Source organism: Accipiter gentilis, chromosome 19, assembly GCF_929443795.1.
Source record: "Accipiter gentilis chromosome 19, bAccGen1.1, whole genome shotgun sequence".
Taxonomy (NCBI): domain Eukaryota; kingdom Metazoa; phylum Chordata; class Aves; order Accipitriformes; family Accipitridae; genus Astur; species Astur gentilis.
The window spans coordinates 7011922-7034673 of record NC_064898.1 but is presented as its reverse complement, the minus strand read 5'-3'; the positions used below and the strand labels follow the sequence as shown (position 1 = coordinate 7034673).

The 22752-nt window shown below is 36.0% G+C and overlaps 1 protein-coding gene across 3 annotated transcripts in view; it reads left to right on the top strand.

Moving 5' to 3' along the window:
- Positions 1–22448, top strand: part of TNFRSF19 (TNF receptor superfamily member 19) — a 62264-nt gene extending 39816 nt beyond the window's left edge. For all 3 annotated transcript variants that reach the window (XM_049823036.1, XM_049823035.1, XM_049823037.1), the window contains 5 exons: positions 12644–12808; positions 14095–14220; positions 14970–15072; positions 17221–17621; positions 20095–22448. In XM_049823036.1, the coding sequence (XP_049678993.1) occupies positions 12644–12808; positions 14095–14220; positions 14970–15072; positions 17221–17614 (788 nt within the window). In that variant the 3' untranslated portion in view covers positions 17615–17621; positions 20095–22448. The remainder of the gene's footprint in view (positions 1–12643; positions 12809–14094; positions 14221–14969; positions 15073–17220; positions 17622–20094) is intronic.
- The last annotated feature ends 304 nt before the right edge of the window (positions 22449–22752 follow it).

Below are 22752 nucleotides of genomic sequence, written 5' to 3'. Positions count from 1 at the left end.
TAAGGTAAGCTTCAATGACTAACACTAAGCAGTCTTTCAAGGCATTTCAGATTAATTACTTCTCTGGAGATTTCTATTTCTGGCTCTGTTTTAGAAAGAGCACCTAAGGTGAGTAGTTCTGACTTCGTCTTTAGACCTTCAGACTTCTGAAGTTAGAGTTTCATCTAGATGCCAATATCAGGTTAGATGAAAACTGCAAATTCAACATTGAATGATTGTATCTGTCTTCCTAAAACTTGATCTTCCTCTTACCTTTTTTGTTCATTAATTTTATGGAGGAAAATTGAGTGTTTAGAGTGTAGATTATTTTTATTTTTTCACTCTTGCTAAATAAATAAAAATATAAATTAAAGAAAAAACACTTTTCTTATTCTTTGAGGAAATGTTTCTTACAAACCAAAGCCCACATTCTAAGAACACTTGCCAAAGTTAGAATCTGCCAAAATTGAGGCCTGCAACCATAATTAGATTCCTTCATATATAGTCAGTCTGATACAGGCTTTATTTACATTGTTGCATATGTTATTTCCCACTGGGCCCTTGTTCATTTAAAGCACAGGATAGGCAAAACCTATAATTCTACGTCTGGCCTTATTTGCTACATGCTATTTTATGTTCCATGCAGAATGTGAGTTACTAATTATCACTGGGCTTTTCTGTGGTTCTGCCACTGTAAAGCAGTTGTTACAAATTTTGCAGTTGTTATTGACTTTTATCTTTACAATAGAAGTGATGTAAAATGTATAGTGTCTGTTATACAGTTAATGAACTGAAACAGAGAAATTAAAGTCAAAATAGCCAAAGGCGTCCAAAACCCTGCGACCTTGCTTGACAAACAAGAGTAGGATGCCTCCTTCTTGACTGTGGGTATCTAAAATGGCTACACCTACAAGCTGGTGACCTTAGGCCCAGTCTGTATTCAGTGGAGAGGAATGATCATGGTCAAGGGAGGTGTTTAAAACAAATCAGATTAATTGCACCATAAAAGAGCCTTCCCCCCTTGCCCCATGTAGAGAAAGTTCAGGTGACTCCCTCAGAAGCAGATGTTTGCTTTGGACAGATGAATCTCACCAATAGAGCCTGACTTTTTCAAAGATAACCTTTCAGAGTGTCTTCTATGACTAATTCGTATTGACTTCTGTTAAAGAGGGGAGATGTGTTTCAGATTAAGTAATATAACAAAGCAAAGATCTTGTACGCAGCAGCCTTTTGTTCTGTATTACTTTATCCCCAAAGCTTTAAGTGGTGAATTAAAACCTGCTTTTTATAAGGTATTATTATTTCCGACTTCAAAGCTACAGCTTTTTCATCTGTACTATAGTTTGCATGTGCGTACTTACTATTGCACAGTAGGTAACTTTGTTTGCAGTAAATCATGACATTTACTTTGATATTTGCAGTATTACAATATGCTGGTTATAAATGTCCAGCTTCTAAAGGTGTTAAGGCTACATGTTATAAAATTATGAAATTTTATATTTAATCCCATGTATTTCAGATTACATACCCAAAAAAGCATTTTTAAAAGATGCTGAGGTTTCAAACTTGAACATTAAAAAGTTAGAAAATACTAGTAGGGTTGGTTATGCAACTCTTAACTTCCACCTTAATTCAGAATCATAATTCAACCCAGTTGTGTGTAAGTATTATGAAACAGTCTTAATTATATAAACACACTGTTTTTTCCACAGTACAGACATATTTTCCCCCCAATATGTGGAAATGGCTAACAGTTATGTTTTTAAAAACCAAAAAAACCAGCCCCACCCCCCAAAAAAACCTTCAGCAAAACCCAGTAACCACCCCACATTCAGAATTAGTTGCCTTGCTTGGAGAATTTAACCTAACTTAGTGATATTTCAACATAATTATAAACAGGAAAAAAGTAAGTGGTGGGCAAGCCTGACTGGTTTATTTAATTTTGTGGCATTCTACATTTCACGTGACTGTTGGCTATGCTAAGAGGGGTCTTTACTGCCTCTGCTGAAGCTTTACAACTGGGCAAATTCAACTGGAGGGAAGGAATAAGCTTTTACCAAGCTCAGCTTGTAGCCTAGTGGCTAAAACAATCTCCATGGAGGTGGCAGAGAAGGCAACTGAACCTCTGTCTCGTGCTTCTTGACAAAGTACTCCTAAGCTTTTACAGAAGGCAGAAACCCCATGTTACCTCCTCTTTCAAGAGTTGCACATGAAAGGCATTATAAGCCATGCTCGTGATTTCTCCCCCCTCAATTTAATTTTAAAATAAGATCATAGATTTTTGTTTTCAGGAGAGTTTTAAGAGAAGATGGAAGCCCCTCTCTGCCACTCCGAGTAATTTATGGGAAGAACAAAGTTTAGTGTCCTTCTCTGGGTTTCTACGTCTATAGGCTGAGCATGGTGACTTGAGGCACCGTGTTACTTGGTGTGACAGATATTTCAGATTCTATTCTGTTTAACTTTACTTCGTGCTATATAGGAAGTATGTGATCTAGTATGGGCCTCGAGTTTCCCAGATACAGACCTTGGATTTAAAAATTACAGATTTTAGGGCTTAACCTTTGCATACTTAAGACCAGTGCCAAAAAATCAAGTCCTTTGTCATTCTTCAAAATGGATATAAAATTGATGACACTATATGGCATTGTGCATTGAGTTTTAGATTATTCAAAAGCTTATCTGAAAGTTGTGGGACTCTAGTATTTTATTTCTCATATACTCTCTTAATTCAGAAATAACTTTTTTAAAATTTAATGTAATAAATTCTTCCAGTGTTGAACGTACGTGGACACACACATGTATTTCCAGATCTCTTTCAGTACTTATTTTTTATTAGTCACTTCTTAGAATTAGGCTCTTTCTGCATGGAATTTCTAATACCTGGAAGAATTTCCTTGGCATTTATGTTTTTTCACATTCAGTAAAAAAAATGTTAATACATTACAGAGATTTTGAAGAGTGGGAATGTCTCTAACCATCAGGATTTCACTTTCCATAACCCACTTATTTTGTATTTTATTTGTAGGTCAGGAAGCAACAAGGAAAGGGTACTAAAATTTTATTGAATTTTTTTATTGCTGCTGGAACATCTAGCTTTCTGGACTAGATAGATTATTTGGCCAATTCAAAAACTTCCTTTTTAAGCAAAAAAGCAAATGATTCTGCACATAAATTGATATTCAAATATAGTAGGTTTTGTAATGTCTCATTTATATAAATTTTTTGTTTCAATATACAATCCCTATTGTCTAAAGCTATAAAACCTTTGTGACTGAAAATTGTCACAATATACCCTGTGATTCCAATGGCAAAACAGGTATCCAGTCTGCAGACAGAAGAGAGGTAGCTGAGTATTGTTATTATCTTTACAAAACATTGTTAAAACAAGAAAAAAAACCATAGCTCTTGAAAATTTACTGCATAGACTGTTAGTTAGTGATGTTTATCAAAGTTTGTATTAACAAATTTAGGATACAGGCTTGCAATTGTCATGCAAGCTTTTGCTTTACTCCCTGGGTTTTGCCACAGCTGAGCCAGGGCAAAGAGGGAAATAATTTGGGTAGAAAGGGAAGTGTTAGAAATTACTTCTCGTTGAGTCATAGGGAAGCAAAAACTCCTTTATGACTGATTTACATTTCACTTCTTACTTTACTGGGATTTATACAAATACGTATATAGTACTGTATTAATTTCAATGATTGTGGTTGTACGCAGCAATTGCACTTGAAATACATACAGCGTGGCAGCAGTGCATAGCTGGAAGAGCACCTACGTTCCCTGCCCAGGTGAGGGCATAAAGCATCACAGCTACCCTACCAGTTCTCAGTCCTGCCCGTCTGGTCGTGGTTAGAGGATGGAGTTTTCCACTCTGTCATGTTTCAATCCATACTAAATGAAACCCAATCCACGCACCGATCTACAAGCTCATCACACAGCAACACTGAGAGCTTGTTTGGAACTTTTAGAACAGATCTGTAACCAGCATGCATGGAATTCACAATTTTCAATTACAACTTTGATTAATGAAAGTGAGTTACTCTCTGTTGGCTAAAGAAACAAACCTCAGACATACTTACTCTTATATTTACATACATTCCATTGTCATTTAACTAGTGAATATATATGGTATGTGGTCTTCCTCTCCTCTTTTAGAAAACACATAATACAGTAGTTACCCACTTGAAAATGGTGTGCATTTAGGCAATACAAACCCTTCTGCTTATGTAGGTAATACTTCGTATAAGCATTTTGGAACTGAGAGTGATAGAGTGTGTATACAAGCAGTAACTGTCATAAACAGGCTTAATTGACTCATATACTGCAGCAGGTTGTTTTTATTCTGTAACTGGGTAGTCCTAATGATGAAATGGGACTGCACATACAGAATACAAACCAGATACTTTCTACTTTCATCTTCTGTTGAAAAGACAAAGTAACTTTCATAGCCTGGGTGGGATGGATGCATTGTATAGTTGGATTTGAACAAGAGAATATCCTAAAATATTGTGTTCTTTTTTCACAAAATATGTTTGGAAAATAATTTGGTGAAAAGTACAAGTTAGAAGTGAAGTAGGGAAATAGCTTTTCTGCTGTATCAAGCAATCTCCTGTTTTGACATAAACTTTATGTGTTACTGATTTAATACATGAAAGCAACTGAGAAAGAAATTGCGTTTTCTGCAAAATAGGTATTAGACACCCTCAACTGTCAGAGGTGTAAAGTGCTGCTAGAAGCAAAAGTCAGAAGGGCAATTGCTGACACCACCACAGTCATATTAACAGCAATATACACTTTGTGCCACCAGATTATGCTAAGTATTTCTGAAGGAGAGACATACTGTCTTTTCATGCTGATAACCAGTTATGTTATGGGGGGGTGGGGAGAGAATATGTAGTTCAGCAGTGACACAGATTTTTATCCCATTTCCTCTGATTTTTTGCTTACTCAGATTTTTTTCAGGTTATTTGAGGGTACCCCTGATTTGAGGCTTTATTCTCATGCAGTAGCATTTTTAAATGGCTAGACAGTTCTCAAAGGTGAAAGTTTTGTGTATGAAATAATGTTACTTTTGTGCCCATATATCAGTTCAATTTAGATGACCATGGTAGCACCAGGATTTAACACATCTTAATTACTAGAAGAAAACCACGTTGCAGAGATTGACTGTGCCTTACAGACATAGTGGTGTGTATTCAGTGCTGTGGAGTTCATATATATTTTAAATTCACATACACAGTGTAATTGTTCTACCACTTTAAACATAAAAGGCTGTCAGCAGTTGGAGCTTGTGAAAATATGCAGTGCAAGAGAAACGGTCTTGGAAACGAATAAATCAAATTCCGAAGATTTTAGTTTATAAGCACATTTCTCAGGATTTCCAAACAATGGCTAAATACTTCAATAGTCATTTTCTTCCCTAGGGCTTTTTGGTACATCTATTAAAAAAATAACAAAAACCAGCAAAATAAAACAAAAAAAAGTTGTAGGGCACTAACTTGGAAACTAAAGGCTTTAAAGTCAGCACTTGGAGTACATTTGAAAAATGTGGTTTGACATGATGAACTTTTGGGTGTAGGCCATGCACGCAAATGGCCTTTTACAGATGTTGGGAGACTCTCTCTCTCCATGTTTACCACAGTCTCCCACAGTAAATTTTAATAAAGTTTCTTACCTCCTACTTGAAGGATCGGGCAGGGAGGCAATCTGCTGCTTTGTAAAGACTCAGAAATATACTCAGGACAACTTACTTTCCATTGAAGTTAACGCTCAGTAGTATATATTACACATGTGTTATATATATACATACATATATAATAGCTGTAGTATCTGAATTATATATACACACATCATGTTTACACATAATACACTTTTTTGCTTCTTGGGGACTATGTAGAGGGATTGCCTTTTTATTTTTAAATGAACATAAACATCTTTTAAACTTTTTTCAAAATGAAGGAGTTTTAAGAGAAGTCACATTGCCTTGCGTTTTCCATGGATCAAGAGCACGCATACAGATAGCCACTGCAATTCAGCTGACAGGCAGTAACTTGTTAAATTATCATAACTTGAGGGTATGTCTGAGCCCTTCATTCTCGTCAAATTAAGGTTGATAACGCTGACTTGGGCCATTCAGCATAAAGGTAGTGGGCAAACACTTTTTATAATAGGGAAATACTCCTTTTCCCTCTCCTGACCAGAAATACCCATATTCCAGGAATTAAAAACATTTTAATTTACTTTTGTATCTTATTTTCAATCCTGACTCTAAAAGATGGCACTCTTGTCTAATGTTACCATGTTATCGCTATCTAAGTGGATTTTTGATTAGCTTTGTTTTATTGAGTAAACCCTCTTTGGGTTAGTATTGACTTGATATGGTAAGAAAGAAAAACCAAACATAATCCACATTTTATCCTCCTCAACTTTGGTAATTATTATATTATTATTATTATATTATTATTTATTATATCCATGGAAGAAATGTAAAATGTTGCAAGTTCTAATTTTACATGGTTAATCTACCACAGAAACCTTTCTTTTAGGCATTCTGATTCCAGTAGTGACTGTAGGTAATCATGGTTTGGGAAAAAAAAAAAAAAAATCTGAGAAAATAAACATGAAATAAGTGATAAAGGAGGTCTTTTTCATTTTGTCCTGTCTCTGGTTGTTTGGTATAATAGGCTGAAAATTCAACTATTCTGTTTATTGGCAGAAGTTTTAGTGATACAGCTGGGATTCATATGTTCCGTATTAGCTGAGTTACTGCTATTTAACCATCTTGGATTAACAGAAACTTTACTTGCTTTTAAGAACCACACCTTTGTATATACTGACGTTACATTGTACTATTGGTTTGTTAAGGGAAGAATGTGTATTTAGGCTTGCTGCTCAAAATTATGCAGGAGACAGCTTGGTAATTTGCGTAGTTCTTCTTTAGCACTAGTACCTTTCCAGAATATGTTGGAACTAAGACTTAGAAAAGGAAATCTATTTCTTAAGTAAAATATATTTTTTGTTTTATTTTTGTGATGCATAATATGCATATGCTTTCCAAAATCGTACAACAGTGTGCACCACCTCCCTCCTTTCTTAATGTATCACGTCCAATTCACAAAGTGTTTAATTACATATTTAAATTTAATCATGTAATCATTTAATAGATGTAAGTACAAGTTTAAAGTTTAAAACGAACATCCTTGCTTTACTGAAATGGGACCATTAAGTCTGTAAGCCTGAAAAGAAAGAGAAAGTTTAAGAAAATTCATACATATCTGAGTAACACTGAAAGCAGAGTTCAGCAATGCCCAACGGGCCACTTCTACAATAGCAATCCACTTCTGAAATGTTGGTCTCTGCAGGGAAGATCACTATCATTATAATTAGAGCTACACTACAATGGACTGCTCACAGTAGCTATTCCAAAAAGTTCTTTGAAGGTGAAGATGAGTGGTAGGCATTCTCAGGAATAGAAAATTGCTTTCTCAAGTTAAAAAAAAAAAAAAAAAAAAAAAAAATCAACCAAATAAAATAAATCTTAAATAACTAGATGGCTGATTTTTTTTTTTTTTTTTTTTTTTTTTTTTCTGTCCCAGTGTAAAATAAAATCACTGTATTTCCAGTTTGGATGTTGCTGATGGGCACTAAAGAAATATACGTAATTTATAATTTCCCAGAATATGTAGTATGAAATTATACTTGTAAATAGATACATTTTGTGAGCAAATGAAGAGAGACAAAAATATAGGAGTTCCACCTCCAGTTCTCTTGTTCTATTTTTGCTTTCAAAATTAACAATTCTTTTTTCTACTAATTATGAAGGCTTAATTTCTTAAAACTATTTAGTACTTTTAGGTAGGTACATCAATACAGGTATTGATATACATATATTGATACGAAAAATATTTGAAGATGTTCTGATCAGTTTTTTATTGTATTGTTTTTAAATACTTGTCCGGGCTGTATTTAACCTTCTAAAGACTAGATCAAGCAGTTGACTAAAATTGAAAGCACAGTCCTTGGTTTTCACACCAACACCAGCACACGTTGCCGTATAGCTAGCTTGTATTGGGTTTGCATGGCAAGGAGGCGGTGGGGGTGATAGAGGAGCTTTGGTGAGCACCTGTGGTCAACCCACTACAGTCCTTTTAGGGACTCAGCATGGGCCATGAGGAGTTTGAGATAAGGATAGTAATTCGGAGAGGTAACGGGCAAAACATGGACTGAACACAGCTAGAGAGTGAAGAGTGGAACGACTGTGGGGAATTTATATTGTTGTAATTGCGGTGAAGGGACAAGGGTGGATTGTGTGTAAATTGTCCACTTTTTTCAGTGTTGTGATGATGTTATTTTGATTTTGGTGTGGGGAATGCTTTTTGTTATTGTGAGTAAAATTTGTGAAGTTTGTGTGATGAACGTGGATTTTAATGATAATTCTTAAATACGTGATTCACAGAGGCAAGGGGTGGAATGTATTGGGTTTGCATGGCAATGTTTTGTTTGTGGGGGGCTACAGGGGTGGCTTCTGTGAGAAGCTGCTAGAAGCTTCCCCTATGTCTGACAGAAAGCCAAGATGGACCTGCCGCTGGCCAAGGCCGAGCCCATCAGCAACAGTGGTAGCACCTCTGGGAGAACAGATTTAGGAACAGGGCGGAGAGGGGGGGAATGTGAACAGAATCTGCAGCTGGAGAGAGGAGTGAGAAGATGTGAGAGAAACAACCCTGCAGACACCAAGGTCAGTGAAGAAAGAGGGGAAGGAGGTGCTCCAGGCACCAGAGCAGAGATTCCCCTGCAGCCCGTGGGGAAGACCCTGGTGAGGCAGGTTGTCCCCCTGCAGCCTGGGGAGGTCCATGGGGGAGCAGATCTCCACCTGCAGCCCAGGGAGGACCCCACACCAGAGCAGGTGGATGCCTGAAGGAGGCTGTGATCCTGTGGGAAGCCCACACTGGAGCAGGCTTCTGGCAGGACCTGTGGCCCTGTGGGGGACCCACACTGGAGCAGTCTGTGCCTGAAGGACTGCAGCCGGGGGAGGGGACCCACACTGGAGCAGTTCATGAAGAACTGCAGCCTGTGGGAGGGAGTCACGTTGGAGAAATTCACGGAGGACTGTCTCCCATGGGAGGGACCCCACGCTGGAGCCCAGGAAGAGAGCGAGGGGGAAGGAGCAGCAGACACAACGTGTGATGAACTGACTAACCCCCATTCCCCTGTGCTGCTCGGGGGGAGGAGGTAGAGACAATCGGGAGTAAAGTTAAGCCTGGGAAGAAGGGAGGGGTGGAGGGAAAGTGTTTTAAGATTTGGTTTTATTTCCTATTATCCTACTCTGATTTGATCAGTAATAAATTCAGCTAATTTCACCAAGTCAAGTCTGTTTTGCCTGTGACGGTAATTGGTGAGTGATCTCTCCCTGTCCTTATCTCGACCCGTGAGCCTTTTGTTATATTTTCTCTCCCCTGTCCAGCTGCAGAGGGAGTGATAGAGCGGCTTTGGTGGGCATCTGGCATCCAGCCAGGGTCAACCCACCACATAGCTTTTTTTGATATAATTTTATGGCTTCTCACAGAATTATATCCCAGAACTTTACATACCATGCAGAAATTTCTGCAGTCTGTTTAAACTTAAAACTACAACTGCAAGAATCCTAGAAATTGAATTAAAAGTTTTCTCTGCAGAAGATTGCAATGCTGCTGCCAAGAGCATCGAAGTTACAACAAAAAGATTACAACGCTGGCTGCTTTTTCTTTTAAATAACAATGAAGATCTGGAAAAGAGGTCATAGAACTTAACTCTGTGAGTAATGGGAATTATAGAAGAACATAAAGAGAAGAACAGGTAATAGTCATTTAAGAGGAGAAGTACCTGAGACCCTGAATTGGAATTGCATTGTGTCATCTGGAACACAAATAATAGAGAGACCATCTGCTATGATAATGAAAATTATAACATTTCAATACAAGGACAAAGTTTCAAAATGGATTTCTAGTTCATGTAGGAGACTTCAGCCACTTTATTGACTTGAGGTTTGAGATTTGCTGTATTTTAATAACTCGGAATCACAGAATGGTTGAGATGGGAAGGGACCTATGGAGATCATCTGGTTCAACCCCCCTGCTCAAGCAGAGTCACCTATAGCTGGTTGCCCAGGAACATGTCCAGGTGGCTTTTAAGCATCTCCAAGGAGGAAGACTCCATAACCACTCTGGTCAATCTGTGTCAGTGTTTGGTGACCCTCGCAATTAAAAAAGTGTTTTCTGATGTTCAGAGGCGGACCGCCTGTGTTTCGGTTTGTGCCCATTGCCTCTGGTCCACTGAGAAAAGCCTGGCTTTGTCCTCTTTGCACCCTCCCTTCAAGGATTTATACACATTGATGAGATATACCCCTTTGAGCCTTCTCTTCTCTAGGCTGAGCAGTCCCAGCTCTCTCAGCCTTTCATCATAGGTGAGAAGGCTCCAGTTCCTCAATAATTTTTGTGGCCCTTCCCTGGACTCTGTCTAGTAGCTGGAGTCTGTTGAATTTGGCAAGTTAAAGGATATAAAAAAGATCTGCTATAAATTTGCTCTCCACGCTTTTGATGTGACAGTGGAACATAATAGTACAAATCAAAGGTAAATAGAAATATTCAAGCAGGCGTAAATGCAGTAACACTTGTTTTTCTTCACACTGAAATCAGGAAATTAACAACTAAACTTTCTTCTGAATAATAGCCATGATCTGACCTCTCTACTTTTTTACATTCCTCTACTTACCAGCAACTACATGAAACTATAATCCACAGAAATTGTCTTTATTTAATAAGTTGGGTGGGGGTGTGTGTGTGTAATTTTGGATTCTTTATTTCCTGGACATTAATATTTTCTTTGGTATAAGTGGTCCGAAGGCTTAGAATTGGATGTAATAAAGTTGATTTTCAAAATACCTAGCTTTTTTGGCAATCTGCCCATTATAACAAAGCAATATGGTATTGTAAATGCTTTGTTGCCCATGTTTGATGTGTGTAGAGGAAATACCATAATTATGAGAAAAGTATTCCTGAGTAATGCAATTCCATTGATTGTACTAGCTAAGCTAGTAAGTTCTCTCCTGCTATTATTATATTGCAGTTAGGATATCAAACAATTGTATGTATGTACATTTGATTAGTGATTTTAATATACTCTGGCAGACATTTCTCTCCCAATTTAAACTTATGACTGCATGGACCATTTCTTAGGAATTATAGTCTTTAAGTTTTAACCAAAGATTTTCAGGGGGAAACAGGCACATTTAACTTATTTTTATAAGTTAATAAAATACAGTTTGTGGTTTTTTAAAAATTTGCTGTCAGAGAATACTCAATATTTTGTTCCTTTTCTCATAAAATATTGTTGAATTGATGTGAACTTCAAAGTAACTGAAACAGATGAGCTCTCAGAATTCATAAGTTCTTAAAAAAAGAATTTTGTAATAAAAAAGAAGAGCATCCAAAGAAGAGCAACAAAGCTGGTGAAGGGTCTAGAGAACAGGTCTCATAAAGAGCAGCTGAGGGAACTGGAGTTGTTTAGTCTGGAGGAAACGAAGCTCAGAGGAGACCTTATTGCTCTCTACAACTACCTGAAAGGAGGTAGTAGCAAGGCAGGGGTCAGTCTTTTTTCCCCAAGTACCAAGCGATAGGATGAGAGGAAATGGCCTCAAGTTGCACCAGGGGAGGTGTAGATTGGATATTAGGAAAAAATTCTTCACTGAAAGGGTTGTCAAGCATTGGAACACGCTGCCCAGGTAAGTGGTTGAGTCACCATCCTTGGAGGTTTAAAAGACATGTAGATGTGGTTCTTAGGGACACGGTTTAGTGGTGGACTTGGCAGTGCTAGGTTAACAGTTGGACTCAACGTTCTTAAGGGTCTTTTCCAACCTAAATGATTATATGAATTTAATTTTAAAAGACTATTTGTAGTTTTAAGAGAATTTTAATAGTTGTAGTTAAAACTTGTGATACTTTTTCACTTTCAATGTAAAAGTAACGATGTTTGTCAAATCTAGAAACATTGCTTAAGTCTTTACTAATACGGATATAAAGTCAAGCTGCTGAATTTTTACTAGAGGTATTGTCTTTGTTAAAAAACTATCAATGAATTAAAAAAAAAAAAAGTTGCTACAGTGGAAATCCTAGGTTTGATCCTAGAAATGACTATGGTGTCATGACATATGCAACTAAGCAAAATGGTACCTTTGACAGCATTTGAACTTCTGTGGGTGTGTCAGTTCTCAGAAAGTTTCCTTATTAAGGGAAGTTCATGTATTTGTGACTCCCTCTAGTGGATAGCTTTCTCAACTATACACTAGGAAATGATCTCCATATTAAAATCATCTAACATAATTAAAAATTGAGACATCTTTGTTTTCACAGTCAAGATCTTACTCTATTCTTATGGACAGTCAGAATGCGTTTGTGTGCATCTGCACTCATTATGACTCATTTTGCAATATATTTTTTTAAAGTTTTTTTTTGTAATGTGGTTGCTGGTAATCGTACCTATTTATATTTGCAACTAATGTTTCTACATTAGCAGCTGGAACATCCTTCTTGTTCTGTGCTACGAACCTCTTCTATTTCCCAGACTTTCATTTACATGACTGTATATTCCTGAAATGTTTAAAGTTTGCCTTAATTCTAATTTAATCTTATTTCAGGTACCACCAAAGTAAACCTTGTGAAGATCCCATCAACTGCTTCCAGTCCTCGCGACACTGCTCTAGCAGCTGTTATATGCAGTGCACTTGCGACAGTGCTCTTAGCTCTTCTTATTCTTTGTGTTATTTACTGTAAGAGGCAGTTTATGGAAAAGAAACCAAGCTGTAAGTTTCCAGTTATTACGGTTTCTCTGTAATATTCATATACCAGTATTAGTTTGGTGAATCTCTCTGTAGGTAAATAAATGAAATTTCTACAGCATTCAAGCAAATTTAGCATTGAGATGAACAAGCTAGCAGAAGCCCAAGGCTATATATCCATACGTGTTTGCCAGCTCACTGTGGATGCTGGAGTTTCTATGGAGAGAATGCTGTGCAGATGTCCAGAAATAATCCAGCTGCATTAATTCTGTGCCATACTGTGTTTGTTAGATGCTGCACAGATATATGTGGACTATTTGGGATCCAAGCTGGGATGTCATTATAGAGTCACAGTGCCAATGTGGAAATACCAGGTTGGAGGATCTGTGCATCACATGCCATTGTGAAACAACAGCTTGTCAAGATAATGAATGTGGCCAGTTGTAGACAGCAGATTTGTCATTAACAATTTTGGTTTTATGCGCATATTCAAGATGAATTAAATGCCTAAGCCAGTTAGATTTATAAATTTTAAAAGAAAAATCCATAACAGCTCAGCAATGTAATTCACAAATTGTTTATAATAAATATTTTTCTGCCCCATAACTTAAGAAAGAGAAAAGTCAAAAGCACTCTAGTTCCCATTTATCGTTTTAAAATCTTTTATCAAAATATGTTTATAGCATCTAATAAACACTGGATGTCAAACAAGAATAGTACCTAGGAAGAATTTATGTTATCACTGCTTACAGCACAAGCAAAAATAAAAAGATTCAGAGAGGCATTGTAAGAATTGTTCCTCACTGAGAAGATGCTTTACAATGTAAGTTTTAAGAAATTCAGACATTGTGAATTCAAACTTCAGTTAGTGAAATTTAGTAAGTCATTTGCCTTGGCCTACAATTATACAGATTAAAGGAAGTCTGCTGTTAATATAAAGCTCTTTAAGATAACATAAACAAAATCCCAGTGGCTGAAAGCTGAATGTGGAAAATTTTAGATGGGAATCACTGAGAATCATTAAACACTGAGAAAATGTAACAGTGAATAAGATATACTCGCAAATCATCATCAAAATAAGAGCAGACGTCTTCCTAGAAGAGGCTGTAGTTGAACCAGCTGGTCTAGGGTTTCTTGCAAAATCAGTGGTTTGCGTTATATGAAACCACTTGATCATTGTGGGTCTTTCAGTTGGAAAATGTATGAAAACACTGTATAGTATGACACTTAACCATTCTGTGAAGATAGGGGGCTCTGAACAAGAAAGAGTATAATTTACTAATATATGTTTTTATTCATTTTGTCCAAAGGGTCTCTGAGATCACAAGACATTCACTACAATGGCTCTGAATTGTCATGTTTTGATAGACCACGGCTAAATGAATATGACCACAGAACTTGTTGCCAGTGCCAGAGAAGCACATCACAGACATGTGGTATGTTAGGTCTTCTTAAAAGTGACTTTATGGCATAATGAACATTTATCTAACACTTGAGCTGCAAAATTACCTTTAACTACAGAGCTAACATTGTCAAACTACCCTTTTGTCCTAGGCTAATTTCTCAATAAGCACATAATAGCTGTTTGGTTATGATTTTTTCTTCTGTTTTCATTCCAATGACCCTTCACTTAAAAAATAGCTTTAAATGTCTATCTTAATTCTTTCTGATAAGAGTAGCACTGTGTCTGACTTAGAGACTTAAATTGGTGTGGAGGATTTGCCAGACAGTGTCTAAGAACATGACACGAACTCTAAAGGACATAAAAAACCTGAACAATTCAAATGATTGAGATTTTGTGAAGTTGTATCAGAACAGATGCATTTATGATGTTAATAAATACATAATTTAACACAAGACCACAGGCTTAAGTACCATGCTAATATCTTAGCTCAGAATGTGATACTGCCTCTCACATATATCTAATTGAAAAGTAAATTAATGTTAAAAGTAGATATTCATGACTGGCATCTGTATTACTCATGGAGAGTGGCTTGGCTCTTATAAGTAATTCCATTTGAAAGGAATAAATTAAAGAACCCATTTTTTTTGCAATAAGGAATCTCTTTCCTAAATCCATATATTATAATATAACTGGCATACTCAAGTTTGAAAGAGTACAGAGACAAAATTTATACAGAGCTTTAACACTTTTAACATTATTAAATTAATTTTCATTCTTTAGGACCAGTTCACTTGATTCCATCACTGTGCTGTGATGAAACCTGTAGCATGGAGCACAGCAGTCACAGTTGTGCTTTCCACTCACAGACTACGCTTAATGAAAGGTAACTTAGTTTTATAAATGTCTATTAAACATTAAATATTTCTTATGCAGTCAAATTAATATTTATACAGATACAGTAGCTGTTTGGAGTGGAATGAGGGATTTTGATGAACTGGAGCCATACACTCCTGTTCTGTGCAAAAACAGGTTTATGGTGAAAAATTGATTTTTAAGTATTATTTAATAAATGCTGACATGATATATCAGTTTCTATGATGAAGAAGTGACTTCTCTCCCAAGCAGATAGTCTTCCTCTTACTCTATGGTACTTTAGAGGCTTTGGTGACCCCCTCTTCTGCTGTGGGTTAGCAAGGTGCTGCATAAACCTGTGAATCTGGGGGGATTAAGGTACAGTTTAGAAGTATCATGAGGATTTTCTTTTTTTAGAAGCTCTTAATGACTGTGAGATTTGAAATACCTAGTATTTCTAATTTCTACCAGATTGTAACCATTAGTTTCTTCTGATCAGCTAAATATAAATACAGTAGTGGAGTGGAGTAGTTATTCCTACAGCAGTGCCATGAGCTAAATATATAAAATTTATGGTGTCATTCAGAGTTTCCTGGTTACAGATTTTAACACAGGATGTATTTATTTCTTTTAGCTATAATTGTTTTCCATATAAGGTTTAAATTGGTCTCCAGCTGTTTTGTTCTCATGGCCAAATGTAACTAAAATTGTAGAGGCAGCTTCTTCATAGGTATTGTTTATGCAAGGTGACTTAGTGACCTAAGTACAAGATACAAAGTACCTAGATTTTCTATAACAACTTGTTTAAATACCAGCAAGCTTGAGTCATCCTTTTATACCGCCAAGGCTGACAAATTGAGAGTTGTGTACTTTGTGAGGCATCTTTTGGTTAAGGCTTTAAAAATCAACGTTATATTCATGCTATGTGGACATCAAAGATCCCGTGGCTCCTTCCAGTAGAAATGGAGTTTGCTCCAATTTCCTTTGCCAAAATAATGTATTTCCTTCAATTGTGGTGCAATGCCCTGACTTTTGGCCTCATCTGTGAAAATGCTTTGTGTGTATATCAAAGCTTTTAAAGCATCATGTTTTGGAAACGAGTAAGGCTGCTTAAAATCTGTTACAGGCGATGTTAATGTGGGTTGAGTTTTGTCACACAAATTATTACTGTGTATCAGACTTTATATAGCCTTTAGAGTTTCTTAAGTCTGTAGACAGTTTTTGGAAATAAAATGTGTTAGTATATCTTTTTGGTTTTGTTAACGCTTATTTTGGTATACTATAGTAAAAAACATTACTGGGTTTTCAACAGAGATAGGCATGTATAGTGCACTCAGACACGTCAGTATCATCATGCACTTTAAATACACTTGAGATAGAAAATACTGAGTTTCTACTTCCACTTTCTTCCATTTTCCATAAAAGAAAAATAATCCTTGTGAGATTTAAAAATCCTTACCCTTCTTTAATATTATGTCCTTTCCACATGTAAGAGAATATGAGAAAATCTTTTCACATTTTGAAGGCTAGACAGAACAAACTGAAAAATCTAAAGTGAATGCATGTTCAATATGAAATCACGCAGATAGGACTTTCAAGCAGTCTTGTTGTCTATTCCCTTCTCCCAGTCTGAACCCACTTTACTTCTTTTACTTCTGTTAGATATTTGTCTAGCCTGTTTTGGGGGGGAGGGGGAACTAGTGTTGGAGATTCCACTGTCTTCCCAACCATCTTTCTTACTGCAATTTAAGTTTGTTGTATCTTGTCTTAACACACACATCCCCCCGCCATGCATTGAGAACAAATAAATTCCTTCCTCTTTCCAACGGTCTTTGTATCTGAACACTCTATAGTATTTTTTATCATATTTCTGTTCTTTAGACTATAAACAACCTCAACTGTAGTTCATGTTTTCTGTAACCCTGAATTCACAGTATGAAGGGCTCTGGGCATCCTCTTTACCTTTAGTAGTGTTCTCCTGAGCTTTCTTCTTTTCCAGATGAGGAACAAGCTGTATTCCTTCTCAAAAGAATTTGTTTGTACAGGATGCCTCTAGAGTACTAACTTAATAGAACCCTGTTAAACCTTCTTGAAATACCTATAATTACCAATGACAGTAATTACAATACTGATAATATTTTCTGGAATGCTTTTGAAACCGTCTTTTATCCTTTTGCAGGGCTTCTGATTCTGTTGGAGAAATGATTCCTACGTTCCTTGGTTCTCTTTCACACTCTACCTGTGGAGACATTTCAGATGCTTGGCCTCTTATGCAAAACTCAGCTTGTTGTGACAGCATTTCTTTCTGTGAATCATATTCAGAACTGGCTGGAGGATCTGCAAAATCCTGCAGCCCTGAGACTGAAGATGCAGCCACTGTTGAGTTGGATAATAAACAGGAACTAAGTGATGTACTTATTTCAGCTAAGTCTCTTGATGGAAACACTACAAAGCCCTTTGAAATCTCCAAACATAGAACATGCATAGAAGTTTCATCACTTCAGAACTCAGTGGCTGCTGAAACCCAGCCAAAGGCAAAGCATAATGGAACAGCAAGTGACTCTACAGACTGATAAAGAGGTAAAAAACAGAACTACAAAGGAGTGAGATGAGTACTTAAGGAATGTAGAGCTAGATAAAAATAGAATTGTAAAAAGTTGTAGCATTATGTTTCTCCATAGGTTACAGCTAGCCATTGCTGAAATAAATGAAAACTCTACAAGAGATCCAACGGTTTTACATTTTTAAACCATTGACTGAATTTGAAAAGTGTAATTACTCAAACTGCAATGTTGAGATAATATGAACCAGAATACAAGGGTAAGTCTGTATACCAGTCAGCTTTTATCAGGGTTTTTTTTTTTTTTTTCATTAAATTTCAGGGGAAAAAAATCAGTTTAATACCCTTATGACCAAACTATTATGTGAGGCTAGTCCTTGTTTATGAGGGAGGAACTGAGGACTTGTCTTTGCTCATTGTAAACAAAGCATAAAAAACACGCAAGTGTTCACCTAAAAATATTTACAAAGCCTTCTCTGTGAAGTTTCTACAGCAATAGTAGAAACAGAAGAAAGAATCTCAAATGCTTTTTAATGCAATCATATTCCCATGTAATCAGATAAAACATTCCATTAGTTTGTCCATAAACTACAATTTAATCTATAAAAGTTGCGAGAAAATGCAGGTCTGAGGACAAAATGAGAAGAGGTAATAAACAATCATGTCTACTGCATAACAAGGTAACCAACACAAAAAGTCACTCTGCTACTGCTTCATCATTATATCTTTTTGAATATTAGCTGTGGTCTATATTTTTAAAATGGCATTTTCTACTATTGGAAGTCACTTGGAGCAACAAGTAGCTAATCTGTGAAAGGATGCCAAATTATGGCATGTGTATTGGTGGTGTTACTCAAGGGTTATGCAGGCTGTGGCTGGAAAGCTGAAATAGTCTCTTGTGCATGTATGCAGAAGTAGGAACAGAAGCAGTTGTCACTAATATTAATAATCTACCAACCTTAATTAAGAAAATTATCTGTAATTATGAAAATTTTGGGTCATCTGCAGAAATAAAACTGCCTTCCTTTGATCCTCTTCCATTTGGTTTGCCTGCCACTTTTATATTGTTCTTAAATAAGTAGAAAGTAATTCGTATTTAACAAAAAATATGCATATTGTGAAAACATGTAAGTGCAATTGTTAAGTCTTTGTAAATCAAGCCTTAATTCTTTAGGTGACGTTTTCAAGAGGGGAAAGGGAGGTAAACAGACTGCTAAGTCAAGAATTTTTTTGCCATTGACTTTAATGGAACTCATATATCACCCTGAAAATCTACTGCTGTCCCTGAAAATATCAACCTTATCTAGGTCACACATATTTTTCTCAATATATTATTTACAATATATAGTTTTGTCCGTAACAATGTCTGGCACTAACAGCCCATGTGTCAGATAGATAGCAATTGTCATAGTTTGGTATATGCCAAATATCATTAGGCGATAGTCGTATTTTCTAGGTATATATAGGAAGGGACAATGACATGACTGTGACTGCAAATCTCGATGCTGCTAGTTCCCAGTTTTTTTAGTGGTTATCAATGGAACTTGAATGCTCTCTTGATGTTTTAAGTGAATATATTTCCATATTAACAATATTTTAAAAAATCAAGAGTTTGTGGGGTTTTTCCCACTAAACCATGTATCAACATCAGAGGTATGTGATTAATATTATTTAGATTTTTTCCTAGATGAAAGAAGCCACAGAATTTCAAATATCACTATAAAATTAACTTATATTTCACCATACTTGTTATGGTATAGAAATTGTAAATTTTCTTAATGATTCCCATGTGAATGTAGACATCTTTTCTCACATTTCAAAATCCTGTATTTTCTGATGGTTTTTTACTATCATGTATTACTACAGAGATTTGTGTATAATTCTGAATAAGCGAGATGGTTTGGGAGGGTTAGGGTTTTCTTCATTATTTTTTTTCTTTAATAGACTATACTGATTCATTTTGTACAATTTCTCCATATTTAGACTCTACAGTGCATCATTATATATGCAACTTTGGTGGAGAGATTTAAGCAGCATTTGAGGGACAGGACCGGAACTAGGCTTACCTGAGATGTATTTTCAGGCTGAACTGTGACCAGCTGTACAGCTCCAAGAAAATTACTTCATCTCAGCCTACCCCATTTTTCCATTTGCCCTTCATCTTTCTTGTATTTTTGAAATATTTTGAGGGAAGGATGGTCTTTGTAGTACATGCGGATGTATTACAGTCTTGCATAGGGCCATACTTCGTTATTATATTGCAAAATAAATAATAACGTGATACAAGTCAGAAGATAGCATATTTTTATTTATATGCATATAAATGTGAGGTTTTTAATGGGTGTTTTAATACAGGTTCAGTCTTCAGGTTTAGCTGAATTTTTACAGCAAGCAGTAAGTATAGCTGTATTTTTATAGTGTTTAGTCAAGTATAGATGTACATACAGGTTTTTTATGACTTTATGTAACCACTGTTCTATCGCTTTCTTTTAGGAGACCAAGTTATTTCTCTCAGCACTAAAGCTGAACGCTTCCCGTATGCTCCTCTGCTGATTCTCATCAAACTTAGTCTGGTCTTCAATGTTGCATGGTTTCAAAATCAGCTGGAAAAAAAATGGCATCATTTCACACCTTCTGAGCAGTTGCATCTGAGCCATAACAGCTGTAAAGTGAAACTTCAAGGAGCATCCTAGGAGAACCCTGAAAGTGGATTTATGACCTTTTGCATCTCTTTTAAACAAAGAGCTTTCTGTTCCCTCAGATTCTCAAAAAGTCTAATGGAGTGCGCTTAAAAGTATATGTAAATACAGCAAGAAATATAAATACTTCAGTGTGTTTAGGTGGGTATCTTAAATATGGCTACAGATGTCAGAAGGCGTGGGACAAGATGTTGCCAGTTATTCTGCTTGCAGGTTTATGCATGCATTAGGATTTTTTTGGCTGGTTCTAATTTTAAATCAGTTTCCTGCTGTTGAAGGACTTAAAAAATAAACATTTCTATTTATGCAAGGATCATCTATCAATGAACTGAAGCTTTTATTATATATTACATTATAGTCAATAAGCTAGTTTGGGGAGTTAAAGAATTTGCATGTTACAATATGTATGGTTGAAGTCCCCTCCATTCAATTATTACGTTTGTGGGAGGGGGCCTTGTTTTGTTAAATATAGCAGGAGATTAGCTTTAAATTAGATTTAGTTTAATGAGAGTCAGCCGTATAGATAGGGATGTTGTATTTAATTGGTAGTCTCAGTATTGGAATACAGCACTTGTTGTTATAGCGTGTAATTTTTGGATGTTGAAATAAATGTAATCAACTGTCATATCAAAATGTCAAACTATAGCAGGTGTGCCATAAAAGTATTCATACAATGAGACTATGACTAATAATTTTTAGTTATGCATTATGTTTAAGGGTCAAGCTTCATGGTGACCTAATTTGTTCATTTAGCAGGCCTTTTCTTTTCGTTCACGTCACTCTGTCCTGCTCACTGTAGTATTGTGTAAATTCAATTTTTCCACACAAAATATAAAAATTAATTCATAACATTATTTTAAAAAACCCCGAGTTGAATCCTCAAAGTTGCGTGCATGCCTAGTAAATTACCAAGTCTCTGCCCTCATTGCTGTTCTTCCAAGATTTTTTTAACTGCAGTTTGTTGCACCACATCCCATAATACCATTTGTTCTGCAGCCATTTTTATCCCTAAAATAGTTTTCACTTCTGTGAGTAATCCCAGTAACCTCTACTGATTCATTACATTCAACAGGCTGAAACTTGTCAGTGTGAACTCTAGCAATTATTCTTTAAAGTACCCAATGTGCCTTGACAAAAGTAAAGCAATCAGCAAAACAAATGCAAATTTGCAATAAATATTACTCATCTTTCCACACACAGTTTGTGTGGCAATGGAAATGTTGAGACAGTATTCATATTCCATAATGGAAAGACTTTTCGCTTTGAAGCACCCAGTAGAAGGTTGAACCCGCACAAGAATAGCTAAAGCCAGTATAGGCAGCCAAGGCAGCAAGATGCTTCAGCTAAAACCAGTGAGATTATTCTCACACTTTTGCATGTGTGCAAAAATCATGAATAATAGTTACCAAATTCAAACCAAAGTGACGAAATTATGTAAGTGATTTTTTTTTTTTAAAGCACTAAATACTACCATTTGGTCACTGACAGAATAATATGCAGTTATACAGGGAGAACAATTACTCAGCTAAATACTTTGAAGTATCTATTAGAATAAGAGTAGTTTTGAATACTTTCTTTGGATACTTTCATACATTTAAGAAGTGACAAAATGTTATTTTTCACTACATGTGCATGAAGAGATGTGTGCTTCTTTGTATATACTTTGTGAATAGAAAAAATCCAATGTGCATTTCAGTATATGGCAAGATATTTTTAGAACATACGGAGATTTAACTTTTCACTAATAACAGTTCTTTAAAACGCTATGTTCAAAAGTTTTGCCAGCGTCTGCCACAGTAAGTATGTTTTCCCGTTGGAATTTACACTTTGTATAATCATTTTTGTCCGGCAACTCTAGAGAAAAATACTCATTTCTTTAAATGAGTCACAGACAGCTGGAGAGCAAATTGGGAGGAAAATTGGGAGTTTTTTAATATATATGTATATTATGTATATACTTTTTTCCTTTATTTAACCAAATTGGTCTTTTATATATTGCCTGTGGCAAGCAACGTTGTACATGCCAATAGAAAACATACACTACCACCGCATTTAGACTGCCCACGTATCATGTCTAGGGACTTACAGAGCTGTTTTAAATACTCCTTTAAGGAATGTAAATTAAAATCTTGTATAAATCGTTTTGTAATACTTTTTCTACTTGTGAATAAAATGTTATGTGAACCAGTCTTGGTTTATTGATCTCAAATTAATAACAGCCTTCTATACAAAGTTAGTGATCAATTCTTTTATTATTTTTAGAATTCCATAATGGTTTAATTGTATTAAAATTACGGTATAATTTGGTACATCTTTGTCTTGAGATGCTTGCTGTTTAACAGTAGCATCATTCTTCAAGCTGGAGGACCTTGAAAAAGCAACAAGTTAATATCAATCCTTCACATCATGTGCTTCAAAATCTTTTCAAAATTTTGCTTCTCAAGAAAGGGGG